The sequence below is a fragment of the Plecotus auritus genome (assembly GCF_963455305.1).
Source record: "Plecotus auritus genome assembly, chromosome: 9".
Lineage (NCBI taxonomy): Eukaryota > Metazoa > Chordata > Mammalia > Chiroptera > Vespertilionidae > Plecotus > Plecotus auritus.
In genome coordinates, this window is record NC_137783.1 from 133,332,963 (window position 1) to 133,359,037 (window position 26,075).

The 26,075-nt window shown below is 37.0% G+C and overlaps 1 protein-coding gene across 2 annotated transcripts in view; it reads left to right on the plus strand.

Moving 5' to 3' along the window:
- ELP4 (elongator acetyltransferase complex subunit 4) overlaps positions 1-26,075 on the plus strand; it is a 190,192-nt gene that overhangs the window by 6,808 nt on the left and 157,309 nt on the right. For both annotated transcript variants that reach the window (XM_080687426.1, XM_080687427.1), the window contains exons 2-4: positions 2,360-2,395; positions 10,651-10,772; positions 23,572-23,703. In XM_080687426.1, coding sequence (XP_080543552.1) covers positions 2,360-2,395; positions 10,651-10,772; positions 23,572-23,703 — 290 coding nt within the window. The remainder of the gene's footprint in view (positions 1-2,359; positions 2,396-10,650; positions 10,773-23,571; positions 23,704-26,075) is intronic.

Below are 26,075 nucleotides of genomic sequence, written 5' to 3' on the forward strand. Positions count from 1 at the left end.
CGCAAGGGAAAGTAGGGAAGTAAGGAGTTGGAAAGTGTAATTTAAATGTTCAAAATGGATTAAAAAGTTAGTGGTCTTTATGTGCTTCATATATGGCACACATTGTACCACATATAAACATTTAGCCTAATCTTGCCCACAGAAAACCTTTTTGCTCTAATCTTTTATGGCTGTTATCTTCATATACTTTTCAGTTTGTGTTTTAAGCTTTTGGTTTGAAGAACATTTGAAGTTGTCCTATGTACAGCTTAAATGCTATAATAAAGGAACTTATCTAAATGTGAAATTAAAATATTTAGTTCTATAACAAATCCACTTAAGCATAACAATATATAAATTTTTTTTGTTTTTTATTTTTTATTGTTTTCTCTGTCAATTTGGAATGTTCTACTTATAATCATAAAATCGCCAAATGCTGCATTGTATTCTCTGTGACATATCTGTTACCAAATTTTAAATTCTTTGAAAACAACATGTATGCTACTTATGAAGCAAAAAATAAACTCTATCAAAGGAACTTTTCTACTAACTTTTTCTATAAAACATTTACTACTACAATACTTTTGGGGGGAAGTTCTTAATTAGTGTTCTATTGTTTCTTTAACCCTAAAGCATTCTAATTACATTGTGTTTAATTGTCCAACAATGTTGTTTTTGTTTTAGAGTTTGTATTTCAATTATTACAACAGCATCTGTATTTGAAGACTGTTCAAACAGGTTTTGCCTGCTAGGTGCCCTGGTGGGCTCTCTTGCAGGCCCCATAGCTGGATGCCTCAGATCTGGGGACCAGTGTGGTCTCCAACAATTGAAGTTTTAATATAATCCTGGCTCTCCTCAGGCATGAGCTTCCTTAACACTCCTTGCCAGGCATGTAGTATGATAAGCCCATTTTGCAGATCAGAACACAGAGGCATCAATAGCTGCATTAACTGTCCAAGACAGGAAGGAAGTGATTAGTAGAACATGAGTTAGGTTTGACTGACCCCAAAACACATTTTTTTTTTTGTTTTTTTGTGTTGTTTTTTTACTTTTTTATCAAATTTATTGGGATGATATTGGTTTAAAAAATGATATAGGCTTTAGGTGTACGTCATCTATATATTCTATTGTGTGTTCCCCACCCCAAGTCAAGTCTCCTTTCATCACCATTTATCCCCTCTACTAGAGGCCGGTGCACGACATTCATGCACTGGGAGGGGAGGAGGATGGGTGGTCCCTCAGCCCTGCCTGCGCCCTCTCGTGAGTGAGCCTAAGTCAGCAGTCGGACATCCCCCGAGGGGTCCTTAGTGCTGCTGTGGATGCGGGAAAGGCTCCCATCACCACTGCTGTGCTCGCCAGCCATGAGCCCGGCTTCTGGCTGAGTGGCACTCCCCCTTTGGGAGTGCACTGACCACAGGGGGCAGCTCCTGCATTGAGCATCTGCCCCTTGGTGGTCAGTGCGTGTCATAACGACCAGTCGTTCCACTGTTCTGTCAATTTGTGTATTAGCCTTTTATTGCATTATAGAGGATACCCTATTCTACCTCCCCCAACCCCTGACTAGTTTCTTTTTAAATTATACTTTAAGTACATTCCATATTTTTATTTTTAAGTAACCTTGTGTTTACAACATTAATTACAAGTAATACTTTACAAATGTTTTGAGAATAAAATAGTAGTTGAATGTTGCATTTTTCAGTGCAGTTATAATTTCCTAAAACTTGATTTTAAATTGATTTTTTATGAATCTTATTTGAGTTATATGTTCATCATCATATCCCAATTCAGATACTTAAAAGGACATTTTCTAGTTATATTGAAATTTTATTTTGTGATTGTGACTTTGTTTGAAATGACAAATAAAATATTTATTTTAAATTCTAAATATATTTAGAGCATGTCCAGACTTTGTGTATATTATTCAAAATGAAAAAAGAATCTCTTTTAATTATCAGGATTTTTTCTCCAAGGCTTATTAAATTTGAAGATGAAGATTAAAGTGGAATTTCTTTTCTTTAGTAGTTAAGTTACTGTGCACATTTAGGTCTTGGCTATTGAGTTAATTTATTAACAAGTGCTAAATATAACATTATTGAAATACTTAACCACTGTTATGTTGAATGCTGCATGGCCCTATCAAGAGAATGGAGGATAGTACAGTATACTGTGAAAGTAATTGTAATGTGTAGTGTGTAATTACTTATAATATGTAATTATTTCATAATAGCACCTTAAGGAAAGTATTGCAAAAGTGATTAAAATGTTGTTTTCAACAGCAATTTTAAAGTTATTGGAAATCTGTCCTTGGTAAAGTCTAACTTGTATGCTAAAAGTAATGTGAAAACGTAGATTAATTTTCTTCATTTTGTTTTATTTCCAGGTGGAGGTTTGGCTGTTGGAACAGTTCTTCTTATTGGTTAGTATAGCATACATATTTCTGCTTTCTGGTCTGTTTTCTGTTGTGTGTAATGATTTTATGGGTTTTCCTATTCTGAAATTAAGTATTTAACTCTCTGCAGGAGTTAAGGAATATTAAAGAGAAATTGTCTTAAGTTCTAATTTAAATTCATACTTTGATCTGAACTTGAAAAAAATTAGGCAAGTATATCTGATAATGTAGCTCTTAGAAATGTTCACAGGGCACTGTCCTTCATTTTTTAAAAGAAGACTAGAATTAATGCCAATTGATTTTTCTGGAGAATCTCATAGTTAGAGTGAGATTATTGAGTGATTAATTTAAGAAGTTGATGCGCTAACATGTTCATTGTATATATCTCAGATTTGTATCATTATTGTCTTCTTATTGAAAGAAAAGTAACAAACTGGTAAATCGTATTTTTGTTTATCTTTAAAAGTACAATGGTTCTTATTTAAATACTAGAGGCCTGGTGCATGAAAATTCATGCACTGGAGGGGGGTCTCTCAGCCTGGCCTGCCCCCTCTCACAGTCCAGGAGCCTTCAGGGGCGGGAGACGGCCCGTGATCAGGGGAAGGCAACGCCCCCATCACACCTCTGCTGCTGACACTGTTGGCAGCACAATCCTCAGCCAGCCCTGGTTACCTGAGCCTAGGGCCCTGGTTTCCTGAACCTGTGCCTTGGGCTGGCCCTGGCAGCTGGGCAGCCGCCATCCAAGGCTTGCCTGCACCTCAGGCCTGCCCTAGGTGGCTGGGGGCTGAGGAAACTGGGGGACTCCAGAGGCAGGCACGTGGAGCAGCCAGACCCACCTGGAAGCAGGCCCAGCCGTGCCGCGCACCTGCCGCCCTGGGGGGGGCTGAGGGGACTGGGCACTGCCATCTTGTGGCTGTGGGTGCCGCCATCTTTGTGAGGGCGTGATGGTCAATTAGCATATTCCCTCTTTATTAGATAGGATACATTCATAATACCATTTCCCTTACGTTTTTTAGTTTAGATTGGAGAATCCTGGAAATGAAATAAACCTTGGCAGTTACATCAAAGCTCCCAACTAGCCACCAAATCACTTTTCCATAATCCTTGACAGATATCAAACACCGTTTGAGTACAGATTATTTAAAAGAACTCACTACTTCACAAAGCAATGTTGTTGAAAATACTATGATTTATTAGAAAGTTCCTTTTCTTAATGTTTGCTTCATCTACTTATAACTGATTTTTGTTCCTAGTTTTGCCCTCTGTATTAATAATACAAAATTTATCTATCTACTCTTTCACATGATACTCTTAAAATATTTGAAAATAACTGTTTTAACATCTAAAATCTTATCCAAACTAAATGGACATAGTTTATTTAATTAGTTTTTATGTTTCTTGGTTTTCATCCTGGTTTTTTTCTTGTCACACCTAGTCTAGCATTGTCTCTTCAGCTGACTCCAGAACGGAATACAATATTCCACATTTATAATGACCTATACTAGAATTCTAGAAATGATGACATCTGTCCCATTTTTAAAAATTTATCTTTATTGTACATAAAAAATAATTGAAGGACTTTATGAAAAAATAATTTATAGTTTTTATATAAATAAATAAATACATAACATACAAAAGGATATATAGAAAAAAAATAAGTTGTCCTTGCAGTTTCTCAGTCCCCATACACAGAGACAATACTGCCCTGGTAGCCCATTCAAATATTTCTACATAAGAAATATACTTGGGAGCATTTAGCACCTTTGCCTTTTCCATTTAATACATCTTAGAGAAAAGTCCTTGTGCATTCATATAGATATACTTTATTCTTAACAGCATAGGATTTCATTGTATGGATATGCTATAATTTTTTTTAAATCATTTAGGTTAATTCCTTTTTTTCTATTACTTACAATGCTATTGTGAAAATCTTGTATATAAGCTTTGCATACATATGTAAACATTGCTTAGCTGCCTCCTCCTGGCTCCCTACCAGGGATTAAACCTAAAACACAGGCATGTGCCCTGACCAGGAATTGAACAAACAACCTTCCAGTGTACAGATGACGCCCAACCAACTGAGCCACACCGACCAGGGCAACTGTTCCAAGTTTTAATAACTTAAACTGGTGGTGAGAAAATCAAGGAATCAGCTCTAGGTATCATTAAGAGATGAGAAAAGATTTTCATAGCATAGTGGGAAGTAGTGATTGGAAAGAATAAGTAAAAACACTTCATATTTATATAAAGAATTGAGAGCTCTATATAAACTGTTTACATATATAAAGAATGGCTAAAGAAATAGTGAAACATGCCCTAGCTGGTTTGGCTCAGTGGATAGAGTGTTGGCCTGAGGACTGAAGGGTCCCAGGTTTGATTCCAGTCAAGGGCATATTCCTGGATTGGGGGCTTGATCCCCAGTAGGGGGCATGCAGGAAGCTGCATCAACCGATCAATGATTCTCTCTCATCATTGTTGTTTCTATCTCTCCCTCTCCCTTCCTCTCTGAAATCAATAAAAATATATTAAAAAAAAAAAAAGAAATAGCGAAACAGAGTAAGAAGTGTCTTAACCGGGGAAAATTGTGCACAGCAATACCTGCAGTAAACAAACGAAATAAGATAAAGGTTTAAAAGTGTCAGGAAAATAGATAATTAGAAAGTCATTGTTGAATTTCATAGTCTCAGTGAAATGATAGGAGCAGCTCATTTGGACTTTGATATAAGGAAAAATTGATACTCCTCTTCTTCCCATCCTCTGGCTTCAGTCTACCCCTTGGGGGGCCTAATGAACAAGTGTAATTCCATTTCCACATGACAGCCTGTCAAATATTTAAGGACAGCTCCCTTGCATCCCTTAGATCTCTTTTTCTTCAAGCTAAATATCTCATTTCTCATGCTTTCAGGTCCCTTGACCATCCTGCTCACAACATTCTGAAGATACTTTAGTTTATGTAAATACCCAAATGAAATATATTATTGTCAGTCTGGTTGACTACTAGAATAGATGAGGACAATCAGCTCTCTCAACCTAGGAATTAGACTATTAATTCTGGCCAGAACCACATTTGCTTTTTGGCAGTTCTGTCACATCATTATCATTTTTGCTTGCTCAGTGTTAAGGGGATTCACTAAATAGATTAATTAAATGCTTATTGTACAACTTCAAAATTTGTTTCACAAAATTGGTAATTTCCAGCTTGAAGAGCATAGTGTTTTTGCTAATCCCTAAATAGGTGACGTGCCTCCTGTTAGTATTTTGTGCCTCAAAGGAGTCTTTGAAAAAATAGAGTTGATAACTATTAGAGAGAGGAGAGAGGAGAGAGAGAGAGAGAGTTATGATAGGGTGTGCTTTCAGCAAACTACAATAGATCAGGCTGATTTATAAGACAAAGGTGTATTTTTGTTCATTGTTTGTTTATCTTAATTAATCCTACAAATATTTAGTAGATATACACTATGTGTCCAATTCTAGGGTTATACCATTGAGAAACATGCTCTGCCATGAGGATCTTGTAGCTTGGTGGGGAAATTTCAATAATGTGTATTAAAGGCTATAATAGGAGTTAACAAGATGCTTTCTAAAGCATGTGATCATCTCACCCAGCCTTGAGAAAGGCTTTTCCAAAAATGGAGTTACCTAATCTGGGTCTGGGAGGGTTTGAGGGAATTACCTAGCTGTTCCTCAGAACTTTTTGTATATTGTATTCTGGAACTGTATGATGTAATCAGATTAAGGCAGTTGATGAGATTGTTCAGATTTTATATTTTTTTTAATTAACTCTTTATTCAGATTATTACAATTGCTTCTCCTTTTTCCTCCCATAGCTCCCCTCCACCCAGTTCCCACCCCACCTTCTGCCCTTACCTCCCCCCGACTGTCCTCATCCATAGGTGTATGATTTTTGTCCAGTCTCTTCCTAAACCCCCCCCCATACCCCTTTCCCCCTGAGAATTATCAGTCCTCTCCCTTTCTATGCCCCTGATTCTATTATATTCACCAGATTATTCTGTTCCTCAGGTTTTTAATTCACATTTGTTGATGGATATGTATTTGTTGTTCATAATTTTTATCTTTACTTTTTTTCTTCTTCCTCTTCTTTAAGAATACCTTTCAGCATTTCGTATAATACTGGTTTGGTGGTGATGAACTCCTTTAGCTTTTTCTTATCTGTGAAGCTCTTTATCTTCCCTTCAATTCTGAATGATAGCTTTGCTGGGTAGAGTAATCTTGGTTGTAGGTTCTTGCTATTCATCACATTGAAAATTTCTTGCCACTCCCGTCTGGCCTGCATAGTTTCTGTTGAGAAATCAGCTGACAGTCATATGGGTGCTCCCTTGTAGGTAATTAACTGTTTTTCTCTTGCTGCTTTTAATATTCTCTCTTTGTCTTTTGCTCTTGGCATTTTAATTATGATGTGTCTTGGTGTGGTCCTCTTTGGATTCCTTTTGTTTGGGGTTCTGTGCGCTTCCTGGACTTGTAAGTCTATTTCTTTCACCAGGTGGGGGAAGTTTTCGGTCATTATTTCTTCAAATAGGTTTTCAGTATCTTGCTCTCTCTCTTCTTCTGACACCCCCATAATTCTGATGTTGGTATGCTTGAGGTTGTCCCAGAGGTTTCTTACACTATCTTAAACTTTTTGGATTTTTTTTTCTTTTTGCTTTTTCGGTTGAGTGTTTTTTGCTTCTTTGTATTTCAATTCTTTGACTTGATTCTTGTGTTCCTCTAGTCTGTTTTTGGGTCTCTGTATAATATTTTTTATTTCAGTCAGTGTATGTTTAATTTCTAGTTGGTCCTTTTTCATATCTTCGAGGGTCTCATTATATTTATCGGCCTTTTCTAGGATATTCTTAAAAGCCTTATAACCGTGGTTTTGAATTCTATATCCAGTCATTTGTTTTCCTCCATTTCTTTCGTTTTTGATCTGTTTCTTTCTCACCGCATTTTCACTGCTTCCCTGAGTTGGTAGGGTAGGTTTGTGTGCTAGGTTTCCTATATGGCCCAGTGAGTCGGCCTCCCCAATTAACCTGAGGTGGATACTCTTGGTGCACCCCTTTGTGGACTGTGTGTACAGCCTTGTTGTAGTTAAGTCTTGATTGTTGTTGGTATCACTGGGAGTAATTGACCTCCAGGCCAGTTGGGTGTGAGGATCAGCTGTGTCTATGCTGGGAGAAGTTCGGTGCTGGAGACAACCTTATAGTATTAGACTTGCCAAATTGAAAAATCCTGTGCTCAGTTGGATGGGGTGGAGTCTCAGGGCGGAGAAGACAGTCTTGGCTTCCCATCAGCCTTGCCCTTGCGCGCACGCGTGCACCTCCAGACCTCTGCCTTCCCCGGCTCCCGAGTCTCCGCCCGAGAGTCCATATTCCCCCCGCAAGAGCGTGGGTCCCCAGGGGCTCGCCTGGAACTGGGGTTCAGTGCAGTCAGAACTGGGGTTCAGTGCAGTCAGGAGCTTCCGACTCCCTTCTGCTAGGGAAAGCCTGTGGCAACCTCCACAGTCTTTGTGCACACTGGAGCGCGCACCTCCAGTCCCCTGCCCGCCGGGGCTCCCCGGGGGCTCCTCCAGGGCTCCCCCGCGTCTCCGAGTCTCCGGGTGCCTTTCTCTCTACCTGACAGTCCAGACTCCCCCTGTATGAGCCTGGGTCCATGGGGTTTCGCCCGGGACTGGGGTTCAGTGCAGTCAGAACTGGGGTTCAGTGAGGTTGGAGGCTTCCTTCCCCCTTCCGCCAGAGAAAGTCAGCCAGGCTCTCAGCCGCCCTTCCTCTCTGCGCGCACAAAGACCCTTTGCCGTACCTCCAATTCTCTGTGAGCTTTTCTCTTTCCTTCTAGTTGTAGAATTTTCACTCAGCCAGCTTTCCTGTGGTTCTGGATGGTGTCCATTCTGTCTTTTAGTTGTAGTTTTGAAATTGTTGTGCGAGGCAGCAGTTTAGGTGCTTACCTATGCCACCATCTTGGTTTCTCCAGATTTTCTATTTTTTTAATATTTTTTTTCTTCGGTTCTATCAATTACTAAGATGAGTATAATAAAATCTCCAAATATAATTTGTTTATATTTTCTTAGTTTTGTCAATTTTCCTTTGAACAGTTGTATTTTTTTATGAAATTCAAAGTAAAAATAATTTATCCACATACATATCTGTGTATAAATACACAATCACAGTGTTTTATAATTTCCCATATATTTATCATCAATTTGTATTCTTTTTTCCTTCCTATAAATGTAAGTTACCATGTTGTGTCATTTTTTTTTTTTTTTTACCTTTTAATGATCTATAGTACAAGTCAGCTTTCGATGAATTGCCTCAGTTTTCACCTCAATTTTTTGTTAATTCTCACCTGAGGATATGTTTGAAGGGAGAAAGAGAAAGAGAAAGAAACATCAATGTGAGAGAAACATGGATGGGCTGCTTCCCATTTGCGCTCTGCTGGAAATTAAACCCACAGCCTAGGTATGTTCCCTGACTGGGAATCAAACCCACAGTCTTTTGGTGTATGGGATGATGTTCAAACCAAACCACCTGGCCAGGGCTGAACTCAATTTTTTAATATATTTTGTGAATTTACAACTGGAATGAGGTAACTAGTGTCAAGATTTGGTGTCAAGATTAAGTTGGGTTTGTTTTTCAACTCTTGAAATATATAATTACCATTTCTTCTGGCCTTCATTGTTTCTGATGACAAATCAGTTGTTAATTGTATTGTTGTACCCCTGTATATCATATTATTTTCCCCTTCTGCTTCCAAGATTATGATGTTCTTAGATTTGGCTTCTTTGCATCTATCCTAGTAGAGGTTTCCTGTGCTTCTTGGATCTGTAACTGAATATTTTCATCAAACTTGGGGAAGTTTTGGCCATATTTTGGCCATCACTTCTTTAAATATTGTTTTTGCTTCTTTCTGTCTCAGTGGCTAGGACTCCAATTAAACACTGGTTGGACTTCTCTATATTGCTCCACATGTCTCAAGTTCTGTTTAATTTTCTTTTCTATGTTCTTCAGATTGCATAATTTCTGCTGATCTGCCTTCATGTGTTTTTTTTTCTTCTATCTTTAATCTACTCATGAGATCACCAAGTAAATTTTTTATTTAAAGAATCATAATTTTAAGGTTTAAATTTTCTATCTACTTTATTTTTATAGTTTTCATTTCTCTGTTGATTTTTTTCTGTTTACTTGTTGATACCATACGTTTTTAATACTTTGTATACATTTTTCTTTAATTCTTTGAACATATTTATAATAGCTGTTTTGAAGTATTTTTTTTATTGTTGTTAATCCTCACCCTAGGATATTTTTCCCATTGCTTTTTATAGAGTGGGAGAGGGGAGAATGAAAAAAGAAAGAGAGAGTGAGAGAAACATCAATGTGAGAGAGACATATCATTTGGTTGCCTCCTGCATGTGCCCTAACTGGGGCCAGGTACATGCCCTTGACTAGAATCAAACCTGCGAACCTTTCGGTGTGTGGGCTGACCTTCTAGCCACCAAGAACACCAGCCAGGACTGAAGTCTTATTCTTTTAAATCCAACTTTTGAGCCCATTTGGAATCAGTTTCTTTGGAGTGTGCTTTCATTAGTCTGGATCATATTCAGTAATTTTGGTTGAAACCTGTATATTGTAAATAATAACATTGTAATGATTCTGAATTTTATTATGTTCTTCTGAAGATTCCTAGTTTTTTTTGTTTTAATAGGTAGTTAGCTTGCCTGGGCTTAAATTATTAACTCATTTTAGTATACTATGCAGTAGATAATATCTCTATCCAGTTTTTTTACCTTTCAATGTTGCTTTTTCAGCCTGGTCACACAAGCTTGGTCCTTGGAATCACAAAGTTTACTCAATGGCCAAATATTTGTACAAAATACATACTCAGATTTTGGGCTCACACTTTCTATAATTCTCAGCCTTAGTTCTGTTCTCTGACACCTCAAGTCAATAGACTTCAGCTTTTTATAGTACAAAATTCTACTCTCAGATTGGGAAAAGCATACCTTTAAAAGGAGCAGCAAATTTGCAAATCTCACATGCATAATAACCCTCTAAATTTTTGTGGCTCGTGGAGGTGGTGTAGTAGATGGAGAATGATTTTTATAAAAGTCAGGAAAACTCTATTAAGAGTATCTGCTTCAAAATAAGTCTCTTAGCCTATCTAACTGTACCTTAGGAAAACATAATTATTGCCCTACCTCCTATAATTGTTTTAAGGAGAAAAACTATAAAAACACCAGATTGTTCATGGTATATGGTAGGATTCTGACTGTATTATTTTTTTCTTTTTTACAGAAGAGGATAAATATAATACTTATTCTCCTTTGCTCTTCAAGTATTTCCTGGCAGAAGGAATCATCACTGGGCATACTTTGTTGGTCGCATCTGCAAAAGAAGACCCTGCTGACATATTACAGGTATAGATTAGATTGTATTCTATATATTCAATATTGCATCTTGAATATTTTATGAAAACATATTGTTTATATATATAAAAAAGATAATATGTTTGTACATATACAAACTATGTTTACTAGTATATGCACTAATGGAACCCTACATGCATTTTTTTTCTCTTAAAAGAATCAAATTTATTTAAGCAGATAGTTTCCTCTTTTTGGAAGAATAGTTTATTGAGTTTGAGAGAGAGAAAAACATTGATGTGAGAGCAGAACATCGCTCGGATGCCTCCTGTATGCCCCGTACCGGAGATCAAGCCCACCACCCATAAGTCATGGAATAAGTAGCAATTCATTTAAAATGAACCATATCATATTTGATGAATTAGTATAACAAGATTTTAGTAATGAAATATGAAAATTAAGACTATATCTTCAGAATTTTTTATGGACTTTAAATCCATAAGTAAAAATTAAAATTCTATCTTAATAATTTGAAAGCATTCTTTTATATCCCAAAATATCAACCTTTTACTCAAATACTGAACTCATTTACATATCTTTTGCTTTATTGGATTCTTTGGTTATTTATAAATGAGATCAGAGATATCAGTTGATTTAGAATTAGATATAGCAGTATTATTTAATAAACAATGTAAAGTTTTAATTTCTATTAAAAAAGTTTCTTTTCCTTCTGTTAATTTGGTGTCAAGATTAAGTCTGTGTTTGCTGTTCATCTTCAATTTACTGATCATGGAACAAAAATTAGAATTCTGAATCCAGGGAATGGTCACTTGTTTGCTCTTTAGTACATTAAAGTACATTCTGGTCTTTCTGAGTAAATAGAATACAAAAATATCTCAGATCTATCTTGCTTTTTGTGTTCTGCCAAAAATTGAAGTAGCTGTAAGAATGAAGTTAAAGAAACACTCTTTGGTTGGCCAGATATATTCTTTAACTTTTTTTGTTATTGTTATACTCACTTCCAAAGTTGTAATTTTAATACATCATGTTAAAATAATAAAAAATAATTCTGGTCCTTCTACTTTGCAAGCTTTGTTGCATGCTCAATAACAACACATTTTTCCATGCATTTTTACTTTTTTAGCCTGTATAATATTTATTTATTTCCTATCAAAATTATTTTGTTACTGTATGCCTTTTGTCCACAGTATAAAGACAAATATTAGACAAGCCCTTTGAAGGCAGAGTTGTAATCAGTGTATGTTCCCTTCATTTGTTTGTCAACAATTTACTTGTTCAGAAAATTATCAGAGCATACACTTTTCAGTGCTTATAAGTCTGAAGTGCTAGCTGAGTAGAAAATTTGCTGTTTGACCCCAGGGTTTCCCTCTTCCACCCGCCCCCACCCACCCCCCTTGCTACTCCTGAGAGCTTATTTAAAATTCTAAATTCTCCTCTGGCAGCTACAATTAGAGCTTCTTTGGCAATCTAAAAAGACTAAGAAGAAACATGCAAAGGCTCAATACTACTTCCAGTGACCTACATTTGTAGCCAGCTTTTAAAAGAGGGCATGTGCCTTATTTTCCAACAGGAATGAAAGTTAAGATAAAAGTATAAAGGAAAATAAACCCAACTCTCTGTCACTAGATTGTGAAAACCATCTCTGATATAACATTAAAATAAACACACATTTGTATTTGATGTTTGTGCATCGGCCAACAAAAACAAAAAAGGGCTTTTGCATGCAGAAAGGTAACCTAAGTCATGTAGTAAAAATTCCATACTCTGTAATATTTATCCTCAAGAAGGTGAAATATATATGGGATCTGGGCTTAGATTTTAATTTCTGTGTTACTACTTAACTAGTGGCAGGATCTTGTGCAAGTCACTTAACCTTTCATATTAAGATAGGGATAATACCCCAGCTACCTCATTCCAGAATTCCAAATTTAAAATATCTGGGAGGTTTGCTTTCTAAATCACACACATTGCTTTCAAAAATTTCATTTCGAGCCCTCGCCGGTTTGGCTCAGTGGATGGAGCGTCGGCCTGCGGGTTCGATTCCAGTCAAAGGCATGTACCTTGGTTGCGGGCACATACCCAGTGGGGTGTGTGCAGGAGGCAGCGGATCAATGTTTCTAACTCTCTATCCCTCTCCTTTTTTCTCCTTAAAAAAAAAAGAATCAATAAAATATATATATTTTTAAAAATTTTATTTCGAGCTCATAAAAAAATGAATTGTTGTACTTGATGGTTATTGTTATACTCAAAAGAAATGTTAAAATCTTAGCACTATTATATAGCACTTTATCATTCTTTGAAAATAAGCCACAAAGGCCAGAATTGGTAATATTAGAAGTGGAGTTCATTTTTCTTCTGAATACTTTTACCAAAAAAAAAAAAAAAAAAGTAGTTAGAAGAAAATATTTGATCCTTTTGGGAATGATACATGACTTGAAATTCTGAAAACCAGAATCATCAAAAGTAAAAAGAAATACTTTTTCATCAGCTCCCAAATTAACATATTATCCCTGTAAATGAGATATTAAAGGATATCATGAAAAGAAGAAGGCAGCACACCATCAAGGGTCACAGATTAAGTAGACAGTACAGAAGGATAACTTCGGTGTGACAGTCCCAAAGAAGGCAGGGCTACTTCTCCAACTAGTGTTGGAATAATTCTTCAGTGGCCAGTCTTTCTTTCCTGAAATTTTAAGTTTTGTTCAACAAAAAAATGATAAGCAGTTACAGAAAGTGGCCTTAGCTCACCATATCCGTCTTTTAATATTCTGGAATAGTAATGAACTCAGAAGCATTTGAAATGTGCTTACGTTTTTGTAAAATAGTCTTACTTCAGTTGTGTTATTTATGTGCATGTGTATCTAAAAGACGGTGTTAGATTTCAGAAATAAGGTAGAGAGTATTAAACTGAAGATGAATTGGAAGTAGAAAGTAGAGTTGAGACTATGAAGTGAAACTTCTTACCTTTATATTCTTAAAACAGATTACATTATACAGAGTGCTATAGAATTAAAGAAAATCGACTTTATGCCTTTATTCAGGACTCAATGAGCAGAATCAGTTTTGTTCTATTGACACCTAATGTACTACAGGATGTAATTTTCAAATTTAATAAAAATAAAGGGATATCCAATTTCATTTAGTACCCCACAATACATTAAGGATTTTTGTTTGTGACATTTTCCATAAGCTGGATTTATTCTGGAAAATTAAAAGAATATGACATCAGACAAAACCAGTCACTTGTGTATTCCCGAGCCAGGGGTTTAACTGATCAGGATCTCTTAAATGAAGATAAATGCCTAATTTGATTCCTAATTGAGATTTCTTTGACAGTAGATATTCCTGAAACTTTAGAATATATCTTTTCCAACAATGCAAAAATTTTATTACCTGAATTTAATAAATACTTATAAGATTATTATCACTATCCTAATATAATTTTATTTAGAAATGTTTTAGTTATATCAGGTTTTTATAAATTAGTTTATATTCAGTAAGGTCAATTAATACATAAAGGAATTTTGTAAGAATCCTATGCCAAGATAAGAATCCTTCTATAACTCAAATAATTATTGCATAACCTGTTTATTTAATATAGATTTTCATATATCATATTTTGTTAAAAACCGGTTACTCTATACTCTTATACAGTAAACATTTACTAAAGAAGATCATTGCACATGATCTCACCAACTAAACCTGCTAATACCAGTGAAGTTGTGGATAATTTAGTCTACTTAAAATGTATGACTTTTTTTTTAATGTATGACTTTTAAAAATGTCTTTATGTAGCATCACCTATACCCTGGCTTTCCATGTCATCTACATTTCCCAATGTTTTAACAATTGAAGTCGCCTTTCCCCCATATACTTTTTTTAAATTAAATTTATCTTTATTGTTGAAAGTATTACATATGTCCCCTTTTTTCTCCCATTGACTCCCTTCCCTCCACTCCTGTCCCCTCCCCAGGCCTTCACCCCACTATTATCTGTGTCAATGGGTTACACATGTATACATGTAAGTTTTTTGGTTGCTCTCTTCCCTCCCCCCACTCTTCTTCCCTTGACAATCCTCAGTCTGTTGCATGCTTCATGTCTCTGGATCTATTTTGTTTGTCAGTTTGTTTTGTTCATTAGATTCCACATATAAGTGAGATTATGACATATATTTTTAGATATTTAACTAGAGATGATGTGAAAGCAAGACATACTTTTAATATATGGATACTCAGGTTGGATATTTCGAGTACTTTGTATTCATATTATAATAATCAATAATATCTTTGGATTTGTTTATCTTTCAGAAAATAAATAGCCCCCCCCCAAAAAAAAACACCTCAAAATCAACAAAATAATATACTTACTGACACAATATAATATACTTGCTGATTCATGGATAATGCTTAAGTAGTATTAATTATACAGTTACCAAAACCTGCAAGGATCAAAAGATTTTATTTTTAAGAAGGATTTCTCATGCTGCACGGATTATGTTGCTACATAATAGCTCAGTAGTACTTCTGCTGAATTGTAAAATAGCTTAGAGAGGAGTATGATGCCTATAGTTGGTATAATGCATTGGTAATTAAGAGGGTGGGAGGTTAGGCTTCATTAACTGCTGAGGGATTGTATCTTGGGTTTTATTATGCCCTAGAGAACATAAAAAGTGAGAAGGGTCAAACTGTTGGAATCAGATTTTGCTTGTGCATCTGCCAAAACAAAGATCACAAACTAATATAGCAGTAGGCAAAGAATGGCTTGAATTGAAAGGGAACAAATATATTTGCAGGTTAAGGATAAATGTTTCTGATGAAAAAATATATATACTTAAATACTGGGGTATATTTTGGGATTGGAAGTTTGTAATAATTTTATTTTCATATGGGTTTTTTTTAAAAGTAGAATAAATAGTTCTTTTTGTCTGAAGGTGGGGCCAGTTTCTTTATTATGTTACTTTTCTAACCTGCTTCAATTAATTTAAAGAGGTAGAGAAATTTTATATTTCCAAGCCTATTTTCTATATAGAATTTATGAAGCCTGCTTTTTATTTTTTTAATTTCTGATTCTTGCTACCCAACATATGCAAACTGTAAGCACCACATTGCAGGAAATAACCAAACTCTGATATTCTCTCTTTTAGAAAACAAGAATATGACAACAATACAGTGTGTTATAAAGGGCTAGACAGTAAATATTTTTGGCTTCACAGGCCATATGGTCTCTGTTAAAACTACTCAGTTCTGCTCTTGTATCACTAAAACAGCCATAGATACTTTGTAAACAAATGGGCATGACTGTGGTCCAATAAAACTTTATTTACAAAAACAGGTAGCTTGCTGACTTTGACCTACAGGCTATAATTTGCTGACCCCTTGAGTATCCCAAAGTCACTAAGATTTTCTACTTTGTCTTTTTCTGAAAATGTGTTGTTATTCTTTCCCTATTGCATTGCCTTGTCACCAATTTAGAAAATCTATTAACTGAATATATGGGTGTCTTTCTCAACTGTTCTGTTCCATTAAATCATATGTCTGTCTTACATGAACTTCATTTTTCTACTTTTATAATGTCTTGAAACCAGGTATTTTTTTTATTTTAAAATTGTAAAATATATCAATAATTTTAATTTTGATTATATGTTAATATATTTTTGTTAATCAGTCTATTAAAATATAACTGCATTAAAATTAATTTCTCCTGTTTTTTTTTACGTTTTAAATGTAGCTTTTAGAAATTAAACATGTGGCTGACATTTGTGGCTCAAATTAATTTTTTTTTTGCAAATAAAAATATCTCTAGTTTTCTGTTTATTTCTGTGATTTAGTGAAAGTAAAATTAACATACAGTCTAAGTGGCAGGGTAACATTGCCTGGAATTCAGTTGGCTCACAATACATGGTTTTATTTTTCCATTATGTTTATATTATTACTATTATTATTATTTTAATTCTTTATTGTTTAAAGTATTACATATGTCTCCTTTTCCCCCCATTGACCTCTCCCTACCACTCCCACCCCCAGCACATGCCTTCACCCCATATTGTCTGTGTCCATTGGTAATGCTTATATGCATGCATACAAGTCCTTTGGTTGATCTCTGTCCCCCCTCTCCACACACACACACCCTTTCCTGCCTTCCCTCAGAGGTTTGACAGTCTGTTCGATGCTTCTCTGTCTCTGGATCTATTTTTGTTCATCAGTGTATGTTGTTGATTATATTCCACAAATGAGTGATATCATGTGGTATTTATCTTTCTCCAACTGGCTTATTTTGCTTAGCATATTGTTCTCCATGTCCATCCATGCTGTTGTGAATGCTAAGAGTTCTTTCTTTTTTACAGCAGTGTGGTATTCCATTGTGTGATGTACCACAGTTTTTTAATCCACTCATCTGCTGATGGGCACTTAGGCTGTTTCCAAATCTTAGCTATTGTAAATTGTGCTGCTATGAACATAGGGGTGCATATATCCTTTCTGATTGGTATTTCTGATTTCTTGGGATATATTCCTAGAAGTGGGATTACTGGACCAAATGGGAGTTCCATTTTTAATTTTTTGAGGAAACTCCATACTGTTTTCCACAGTGACTGCACCAGCCTGCATTTCCACGAGGGTTCCTTTTTCTCCACATCCTCGCCGCCAGCACTTGTCATTTGTTGATGATAGCCATTCTGACAGGTGTCAGACGGTATCTCATTGTTGTTTTGATTTGCATCTCTTGGATGATTAGTGACTTGGAGCATGTTTTCATATGGCTCTTGGCCTTTTTATGAAATCGGGTATTTTTAAGTCATCTAACTTTTTTCTTTTGCAAACTTGTCATGGGAGTGGCAGCTCTGAGGAACTCTGATCACGTTTGGGGTCCTTAAAAATCCTGGAAGGTCAACAGCCTTCCTTAATTCCATTCTGCCTTGTGTGTTCCCTTTAGTTTAAACTGTCAGTGTCTCTACCAGTGTAATTCCATCTCTATTCCTGGATTCTGCTGAGATGGCTGCTTTAATCCAAGTGTCACACCCATGATCTCTTTATCAAATGGTTGTTCAGCCATAACCTTACTGTTCCTTCAGAACAAGCTTTTTCATTTTTTGCAATATGGATAAGCTTTTTCCAATTCAAGTTCTGTTTCCTTTTGGCTGAAATTCCTTTGTTAATTCATTTCTCTCTTTTCGCATTTTACTCTAAGCACTTAGGAGGAACCATGCCGCTCCTTCAAAACTTAGCTTATAAATCCCCTCAGCTAAAATCCATTTTCATCACTCCCAAGCAGTACCTTCCACAAAACACTAGAACACAAGTCAGCCAAGTTCTTTGCCACTTCATAACGTTTTCCATAATATGTTCCTTGCATTTTCCTCCTGTTTGCAATAATATGTTCCTCATTTCCATTTGAGACTTCACCAGAATCACCCTTAACTTCTCTAACTTCTAGCTTGCATCTCAAAACTCTTCCAGTCTTTGGAATTATCCAGTTCCAAAACCACTTTCATATTTTTAGCTCTTTGTTACAGCAGTAGCCATTTTTTGGTATTAGAATCCCTCTTGGTCATCTTGGGCTGCCATAGCAAAATACCATAGCCTGGGTGACTTAAAGACAGATTTATTTTCTCACAGTTCTAGACGCTGGGATTAGCTAGTGGAGTCTCTCTAAAGGTATTTTCTCTTAATTTTGTCAGTTTCCCCAGGGAGGAATCTTCTAATCTCCCAATCTCCTGCCTGTTCCGTGTAAGGAGAGCTTCTGGTCTTCTGAGAGTTGAGCAGTGGGAGCCAGCTGTGTCTGTGTGTATGGGAAGAGGAAGCTGCCTTGCCCTCTTCCTGAAGATTTCAGTGTTCCTTGTCTTACACATGATGTCTCACCCCTGCCCTCTGTAGTGCTCCTGCTTCCAGAGTTTGTCCGACTTGATCTCTCCATTTCTCTTGCACAGTCGGGGAGGAGGACTATCCTGGCTCTATGGGGGAAATGGAGGGTCTGGGGGTCTTATTGTTTCTTTTAAAGACTTTCAACAAATTTTCCTGTTTACACACAAGAGTGTTACTCCTTGCTTGCTGCAATTACTGGTTTGCTTTTCAGGTATGCCAGTTGTTGAGGTTTGTTAAAGCCAAGTGGTAGAAACTGGATTGTTTCATATTTTTCTCTATTATTTTCTAGATGCTTATATATCTCAGAGAAAATAATTTGAGATGCAAAGGATATATTATAAACAGTGTTTATTGTATTATTCTTGGACTGCAGACAACCTAAAGGTTCAACAGTAGGAAATGATAAACTGAATGTTAATTAAGCTATATAATACAATATGCAGCCATTGAAAATCTTACTTTAAACAAAAAGGTGGAAATGCTCACAATATCATAATTATAGAATTCAAATACTATATGTTATAATATGCAAATAGTTACTATGCATTTTTTTAAAAATATATGTAAAAGACTGGAGGGAAATACTTAAATATGTTCAGAGTTATTATTTCTGGTTAGGTGGTTAATAGGTTATAGTTTTCTTTTTTATATGTTTTTATATCACATGATCTCACTCCTATGTGGAAGCTAGTTAACAAAATAAACTGATGAATAGAGTGGATCCAGAAACATGGAAGCACAGAACAGAGCACGGAATCTCAGAGGGAAGGCCAAGGAGGGTGGTTGGGTGGAAGGTGATCAACCAAAGAACTTGTATGCATATGTGCATAACACGTGGACACAGACAATAGGGTAGTGAAGGCCTGGGGTGGGGGCTGGCTGGAGGGAGTCAGTGGGGCAAAAAAGGGGATATATGTAATACTTTCAACAATAAAGATAAGAAAAGGAACCTAGTGACTCCTACATCTTAATAGGCTTCATAATCACATTTCTAAACTTACTGGAGAATATGTTAATGTCGCTTGAAGCAAAGAATCATTGATCAGTTCAACAATTCTTTCACTTTTACTTCATTTTTGTATTATAAATTAAAGTATAAAATTATTAATAGCATTTTATCATATCCTTCTTTTATGGAAGTATTTGTCTAACTTATCTATGTATGTATACACATAAGTATATGCTGGGAATGTCATTAATGATTATTGTGGGAAAGGTTGGCTTTTCAACTTTTTTCTTTTGTCATAGTTATTATTGTGTCCCTGGGAGGAAAAAAATGTTAACCCAAATATTTTTATTATTAACTGGTATTGACAGTCAAAATGTGTGGCTCTGAGCATTGTTTAAGACAATTATTTGACTGAATTCATATAATCGAACATTACTTGAGTGCTTAATATGTGGCATGCACCATTTTCTATATTTTACATTTTTAATTCATTTTTTCCTTACAACAATGCATTGAAGTAAATACTTTTTCCCCCATTCTTCAGATAGTAAATGGAGACAGAGAAGTCCAGTAGGTGTTCAGCATAACTATTGACACAAAGCTACTAGTGCAAATAGTAGAGTCAAGATTTGGGCCCAAACAATCTTATTGCAGAATTCAAACTCATAACCACTATGCCATATTGTACTATACATCTTAGAAATATTTACTTCCATTGGAAAAAGAAGTTACTTTATATTTTGTAAAATACTAATACTACTTTAGGTACAATGGATTCAGAGCTTACATGATATAACTAGTTTCTAATGCTATCATAAATTAAAATGTGAATCTAGGAGAAACCAAGATGGCAGCATAGGTAAGCACCTAAACTGCTGCCTCGCACAACAATTTCAAAACTACAACTAAAAGACAGAATGGACACCATCCAGAACCACAGGAAAGCTGGCTGAGTGAAAATTCTACAACTAGAAGGAAAGAGAAAACCTCACAGAGAATTGGAGGTACGGCAAAGGGTCTTTGTGCGCGCAGAGAGGAAGGGCGGCTGAGAGCCTGGCTGACTTTCTCTGGCGGAAGGGGGAAGGAAGCCCCCGACCGCACTGAACCCCAGTTCTGACTGCACTGAACCCCAGTTCCAGGCGAGCCCCTGGGGACCCACGCTCTTACGGGGGGAGTCTGGACTCTCGGGCGGAGACTCGGGAGCCTGGGAAGGCGGAGGACTGAAAGCGCGCACGCGCCAGTGCGCACAAAGGCTGCAGAGGTTGCCACAGGCTTTCCCTAGTGGAAGGGAGTCAGAGGCTCCTGAATGCACTGAGCCCCAGTTCTGACTGCAGTGAACCCCAGTTCCAGGCGAGCCCCTGGGGACCCACGCTCTTGTGGGGGGAGTCTGGACTCTCGGGCGGAGACTCCGGAGCCGGGGAAGGCGGAGGAATGAAGGCGCGCACGTGCGCCCAAGGGTAAGGCTGACAGGAAGCCAAGACTGAGACTCCACCCCATCCAAGCTGAGCACAGAGGCTATTGCAATTTGGCAAGTCTAATCCTATAAGGCTGTCTCCAGCACCGAACTTCTCCCAGCCAGCATAGACACAGCTGATCCTTACAGCCAACTGGCCTGGAGGTCAATTCTTCCCAGTGATACCAACAACAATCAAGACTTAATTACAACAAGGCTGTACACACAGTCCACAAAGGGGTGCACCAAGAGTGTCCACCTCAGGTTAACTGGGGAAGCAGACCCACTGGGCCATATTGGAAACCTAGCACACAAATCTACCTTACCAACTCAGGGAAGCAGTGAAAATGCGGGGTCAAAGAATCAGATCACAAACGAAAGAAATGGAGGAAAACAAACGACTGTATATAGAATTCAAAACCACGGTTATAAGACTTTTTAAGAATATCCTAGAAAAGGCCGATAAATATAACGAGACCCTCGAAGATATGAAAAAGGACCAACTAGAAATTAAACATACACTGACTGAAATAAAAAATATTATACAGAGACCCAAAAACAGACAAGAGGAACACAAAAATCAAGTCAAAGAATTGAAACACAAAGAAGCAAAAAACACTCAACCGAAAAAGCAAAAAGCAAAAAAAAAAAATCCAAAAAGTTGAAGATAATGTAAGAAGACTCTGGGACAACTTCAAGCGTACCAACATCAGAATTATGGGGGTGCCAGAAGAAGAGAGAGAGCAAGATACTGAAAACCTATTTGAAGAAATAATGACCGAAAACTTCCCCCACCTGGTGAAAGAAATAGACTTACAAGTCCAGGAAGCGCACAGAACCCCAAACAAAAGGAATCCAAAGAGGACCACACCAAGACACATTATAATTAAAATGCCAAGAGCAAAAGACAAAGAGAGAATCTTAAAAGCAGCAAGAGAAAAACAGTTAATTACCTACAAGGGAGCACCCATATGACTGTCAGCTGACTTCTCAACAGAAACTATGCAGGCCAGACGGGAGTGGCAAGAAATTTTCAATGTGATGAAAAGCAAGAACCTACAACCAAGATTACTCTACCCAGCAAAGCTATCATTCAGAATTGAAGGGAAGATAAAGAGCTTCACAGATAAGAAAAAGCTAAAGGAATTCATCACCACCAAACCAGTATTATATGAAATACTGAAAGGTATTCTTAAAGAAGAGGAAGAAGAAAAAAGTAAAGAGAAAAATTATGAACAACAAATACATATCTATCAACAAGTGAACCTAAAAATCAAGTGAATTAAAAACCTGAGGAACAGAATAATCTGGTGAATATAATAGAATCAGGGGCATAGAAATGGAGTGGACTGATAATTCTCAGGGGGAAAGGGGTATGGGGGGGTTCATGAAGTGACTGGACAAAAATCATACACCTATGGATGAGGACAGTTGTGGGGAGGTAAGGGCAGAAGGTGGGGTGGGAACTGGGTGGAGGGGAGCTATGGGGGGAAAAAGGAGAAATAATTGTAATCTGAATAAAGATTTATTTTAAAAAATTAAAATAAAATAAAATAAAATAAAATGTGAATCTAATTAGAGGTCTTTTAGGAAGTGAATACCATATATGATGCTTAATGCATTGTCCAGCTGATTAGTTGACTTGATTCTAAGTATAAATACATCTGACCTTGAAAAGTAAAGGTTGAAATTTAGACTATTAGTGATGCAGCACAAGATCATGTTTACTAAGTCAGCCTCACACTATCTTTGCGATTCTGGCTAAGAAAAGATACAATTATTGCATGGGCTTTCCTCCTCCAAGAAACTTACGTACTTTTTTCTTTGCATTATTTCTATAGTACCTTTTTGCACACCAAAAAAAAAAAATTGTTGTTGTTGTTGTTGTGTGTGTGTTTCTTAAAAAATTTGTTTTCATTATGTTTTCTGTAGTCATTCAGTAGGTCAGCTTCCAAAAAAAACATGTAAAATTAGAATCCATTGTCTCTTCATTTAAGCACAGATTTTAAACTCTCCTTTTATTTTTTAAAGAAGAGGCATAAGCTTGCAGGTGCAAAACTAATATTTGATGTGGGCAAAATAAATGTCTTCATTCTTAGTTATTTTTTCACCCATTATTTCGGTGAATGAGTTTTTGAATTCTAGAATTACAAACCAGTAAACAGATTGAGCACAAGCTTTATTTTTACCTTGTGGTAAACATAACAATAATTACATGTAATATAGTACATAAGTGCTAATTTGAGACTTTGCTTTAAGTGTATAAATTTAAAATATGAGCACAGCTTTTTGTTACAACAGCAGTTGATTTTGGTTAGTATAAAAATTGAAATATTTTCTTTAAACTCCAATTCATTGCTAAAAATTTAAACTCCACATTTAATATTATATTTACCCCTTTTCTCTGTTTTAGATTTATATTTGTTATGACTTTATGCTTGAAACAATTTTAAGACATCAAGTTTTAATACATTAGAAAATTCTAGTATTGCTAATATCAGTATTTAAGAAAATTGTCTCTCTTTTTTTTTTGTCACACATGCTCAATAATGTGTCATTCTGTTTTCTTAGGAACTTCCTGCACCGTTACTTGATGATAATTGTAAAAAAGAACGTGGTGAAGATGTACATAATCATGAAACACCAGAATTTAACAGTAAGATGAAAATAGCTTGGCGTTATCAGCTGTTACCTAAGATGGAGGCAAGTCAGCATACAAACTATGTATTTCTGAAATTTGCAAATAAATTTGTTTTCATCTTATGGAACCTCTTGTTGTACAACTGTTAAAGTGCCATACAGTGTATACTTGTTTATTTAAATAACTAGATATATTTCATTTATAGTGTATTTGATCAAGATGACATATTTCTTAATAATAAAATTATAGCAAATTGGGTTTCTTTTTAAGCCAAAATAGATTATTTCATTTCTTCCATAGTCTGCATATGGAATCTTTTATTCTAGGGTTGCAAGCCAGAGTAAGTGAACTAGCAAAGCCATTTATTATATACTAGAGGCCCGTTGCACAAAGAGATTTGTGCAATAGGCCTTCCTTCCCTTGGCTTCCAGCACCGGTTTTCCTCCGGCATCTGGGACCCAGGCCTTCGCTCCACCCAGAGTCTGCCATCTTCGTCTTCGCTGCAGACTTCGGAGTCTGCAGTCTTGTCTTTGCTGCCGCACTCTGCTCCTGTAGATCCCTTCACCCCCCCACCACCCTCCCTCTCATAGCAGGCGTTCTGCCCCGCCTGGCCACTCCTGTACCTGGAGCAGCTGGGCGGCCACCATCTTTGGCCTTCTAATTTGTATACTCACTCTGATTGGCTGTGGGCATAGCAGAGGTATGGTCAATTTACATGTTTGTCTATTATTAGGTAAGATTTTTTTAATTTTTATTGAATTTATTGGGGTGACATTGGTTAATAAAATCATATTGGTTTCAGGTGTACAATTCTGTAATTCATCATCTCTATATTTGTGTTCACCACCCAAAGTCAAATCTCCTTTCATTACCATTTATCATTTACTAGTATCCCCCCTTTACCCTCTTTCACCTCCCTATCAGCCCTTCCCCTCTGGTAATCATCATACAGTTGCCTGTGTCTGTGAGGTTTGTTTTTGTGTATGTGGTGTTTTTGTTTGTTTTTGCTTAATCCTTTCACCTTTTTACACAGCAAAGTATGAGTACTAGTTCCCCCCACACACACTAATTTAGTGTCTTACCAAATATTTTAGATTATTGACAATCTAATAAGTAGTTTTGTCTCATTCCTCCTTCAGAGTGGTGTGCCTGCACTGTTTTGATTGTCTGTGGGAGTAAACATCTCAGAGATTACTTAGCACATAAACCCAGTGCTCAGTTTTCAGGGTTTACAACTTGAGTGTTCTAAAAAAGTATGCTCTTGCCCTAGCCTGTTTGGCTCAGTGGATAGAGCATCAGCCTGCAGACTGAAGGGTCCTTGATTCGGTCCCGGGTTTGATTCCAGTCAAGGGCACATGCCTGGGTTGCAGGCTTGGTCTGATGTGCAAGAGGCAGCCAATCAGTGATTCGCTCTCATTATTGATGTTTCTATCTCTCCCTTCCTCTCTGAAATCAATAAAATATATATATATATATTTTTTTTTTAATGTGCTCTTCATACAGTGGTCTTTACCAGAGACATATTCTCCCATTTTCTTCCAGTCTCCCCAAATATCGTTTGATCAGGAATGCCTTCCTTTGTTGTTACATGTAAAATAAAAGTGCTTTCCCTCCCTCCCTCCCTCCCTCCCTCCTTCCCTTCTTCCCTCCCTCCCTCCCTCCCTCCTTCCCTTCTTCCCTCCCTCCCTCCCTCCCTCCCTCCCTCCTTCTCTCTCTCTTCTCTCTCTCTCTCTCTCTCTCTCTCTCTCTCTCTCTCTCTCTCTCTCTCTCTCCTCCTTTCACTGCCAAATTTTTCTTCAGGGCATCTATAATAATAAAAGCATAATATGCTAATTAGACCGAACAGACAAACAACCTTCAGGTCGTCATTCCAGACATCCTTGTGAACGAAGCCTCGGTGGTGGAGGCTGAGGCAGAAGCGGTTAGGGGCGATCAGGCAGGCAGAGTGGTTAGGAGTGATGAGGGAGGCAGGTGAGTGGTTAAGGGGCAATCAGGCAGGCATGCAGAGTGGTTAGGGGCAATCAGGCAGGCATGCAGAGTGGTTAGGGGCAATCAGGCAGGCAGGCAGAGTGGTTAGGGGCAATCAGGCAGGCAGGCAGAGTGGTTAGGGGCAATCAGGCAGGCAGGTGAGTGGTTAGGGGCAATGAGGTAGGCAGGCAGATTGCAAGAGGGTGCAGGCTGGGCTGAGGGCCACATCCCCCCCTCCATTCGAATTTCGTGCACTGGGCCTCTATAATACAGCTTCTGTCTCCGCTACCAGAATGTGAGCTCATTAAGAAAAGGGGACTTTTCATTATTTTGTTTTACTGGCATACAGTGGGTGCTCAATAGTTACTGGTTGAATACTTGAGTGAATGAGTTATATAGTATGTAAATTAAAAGGGAAATTCTGTTAAGTTGCATTATTTAATACAAATAAAGCAACAGCTTATTT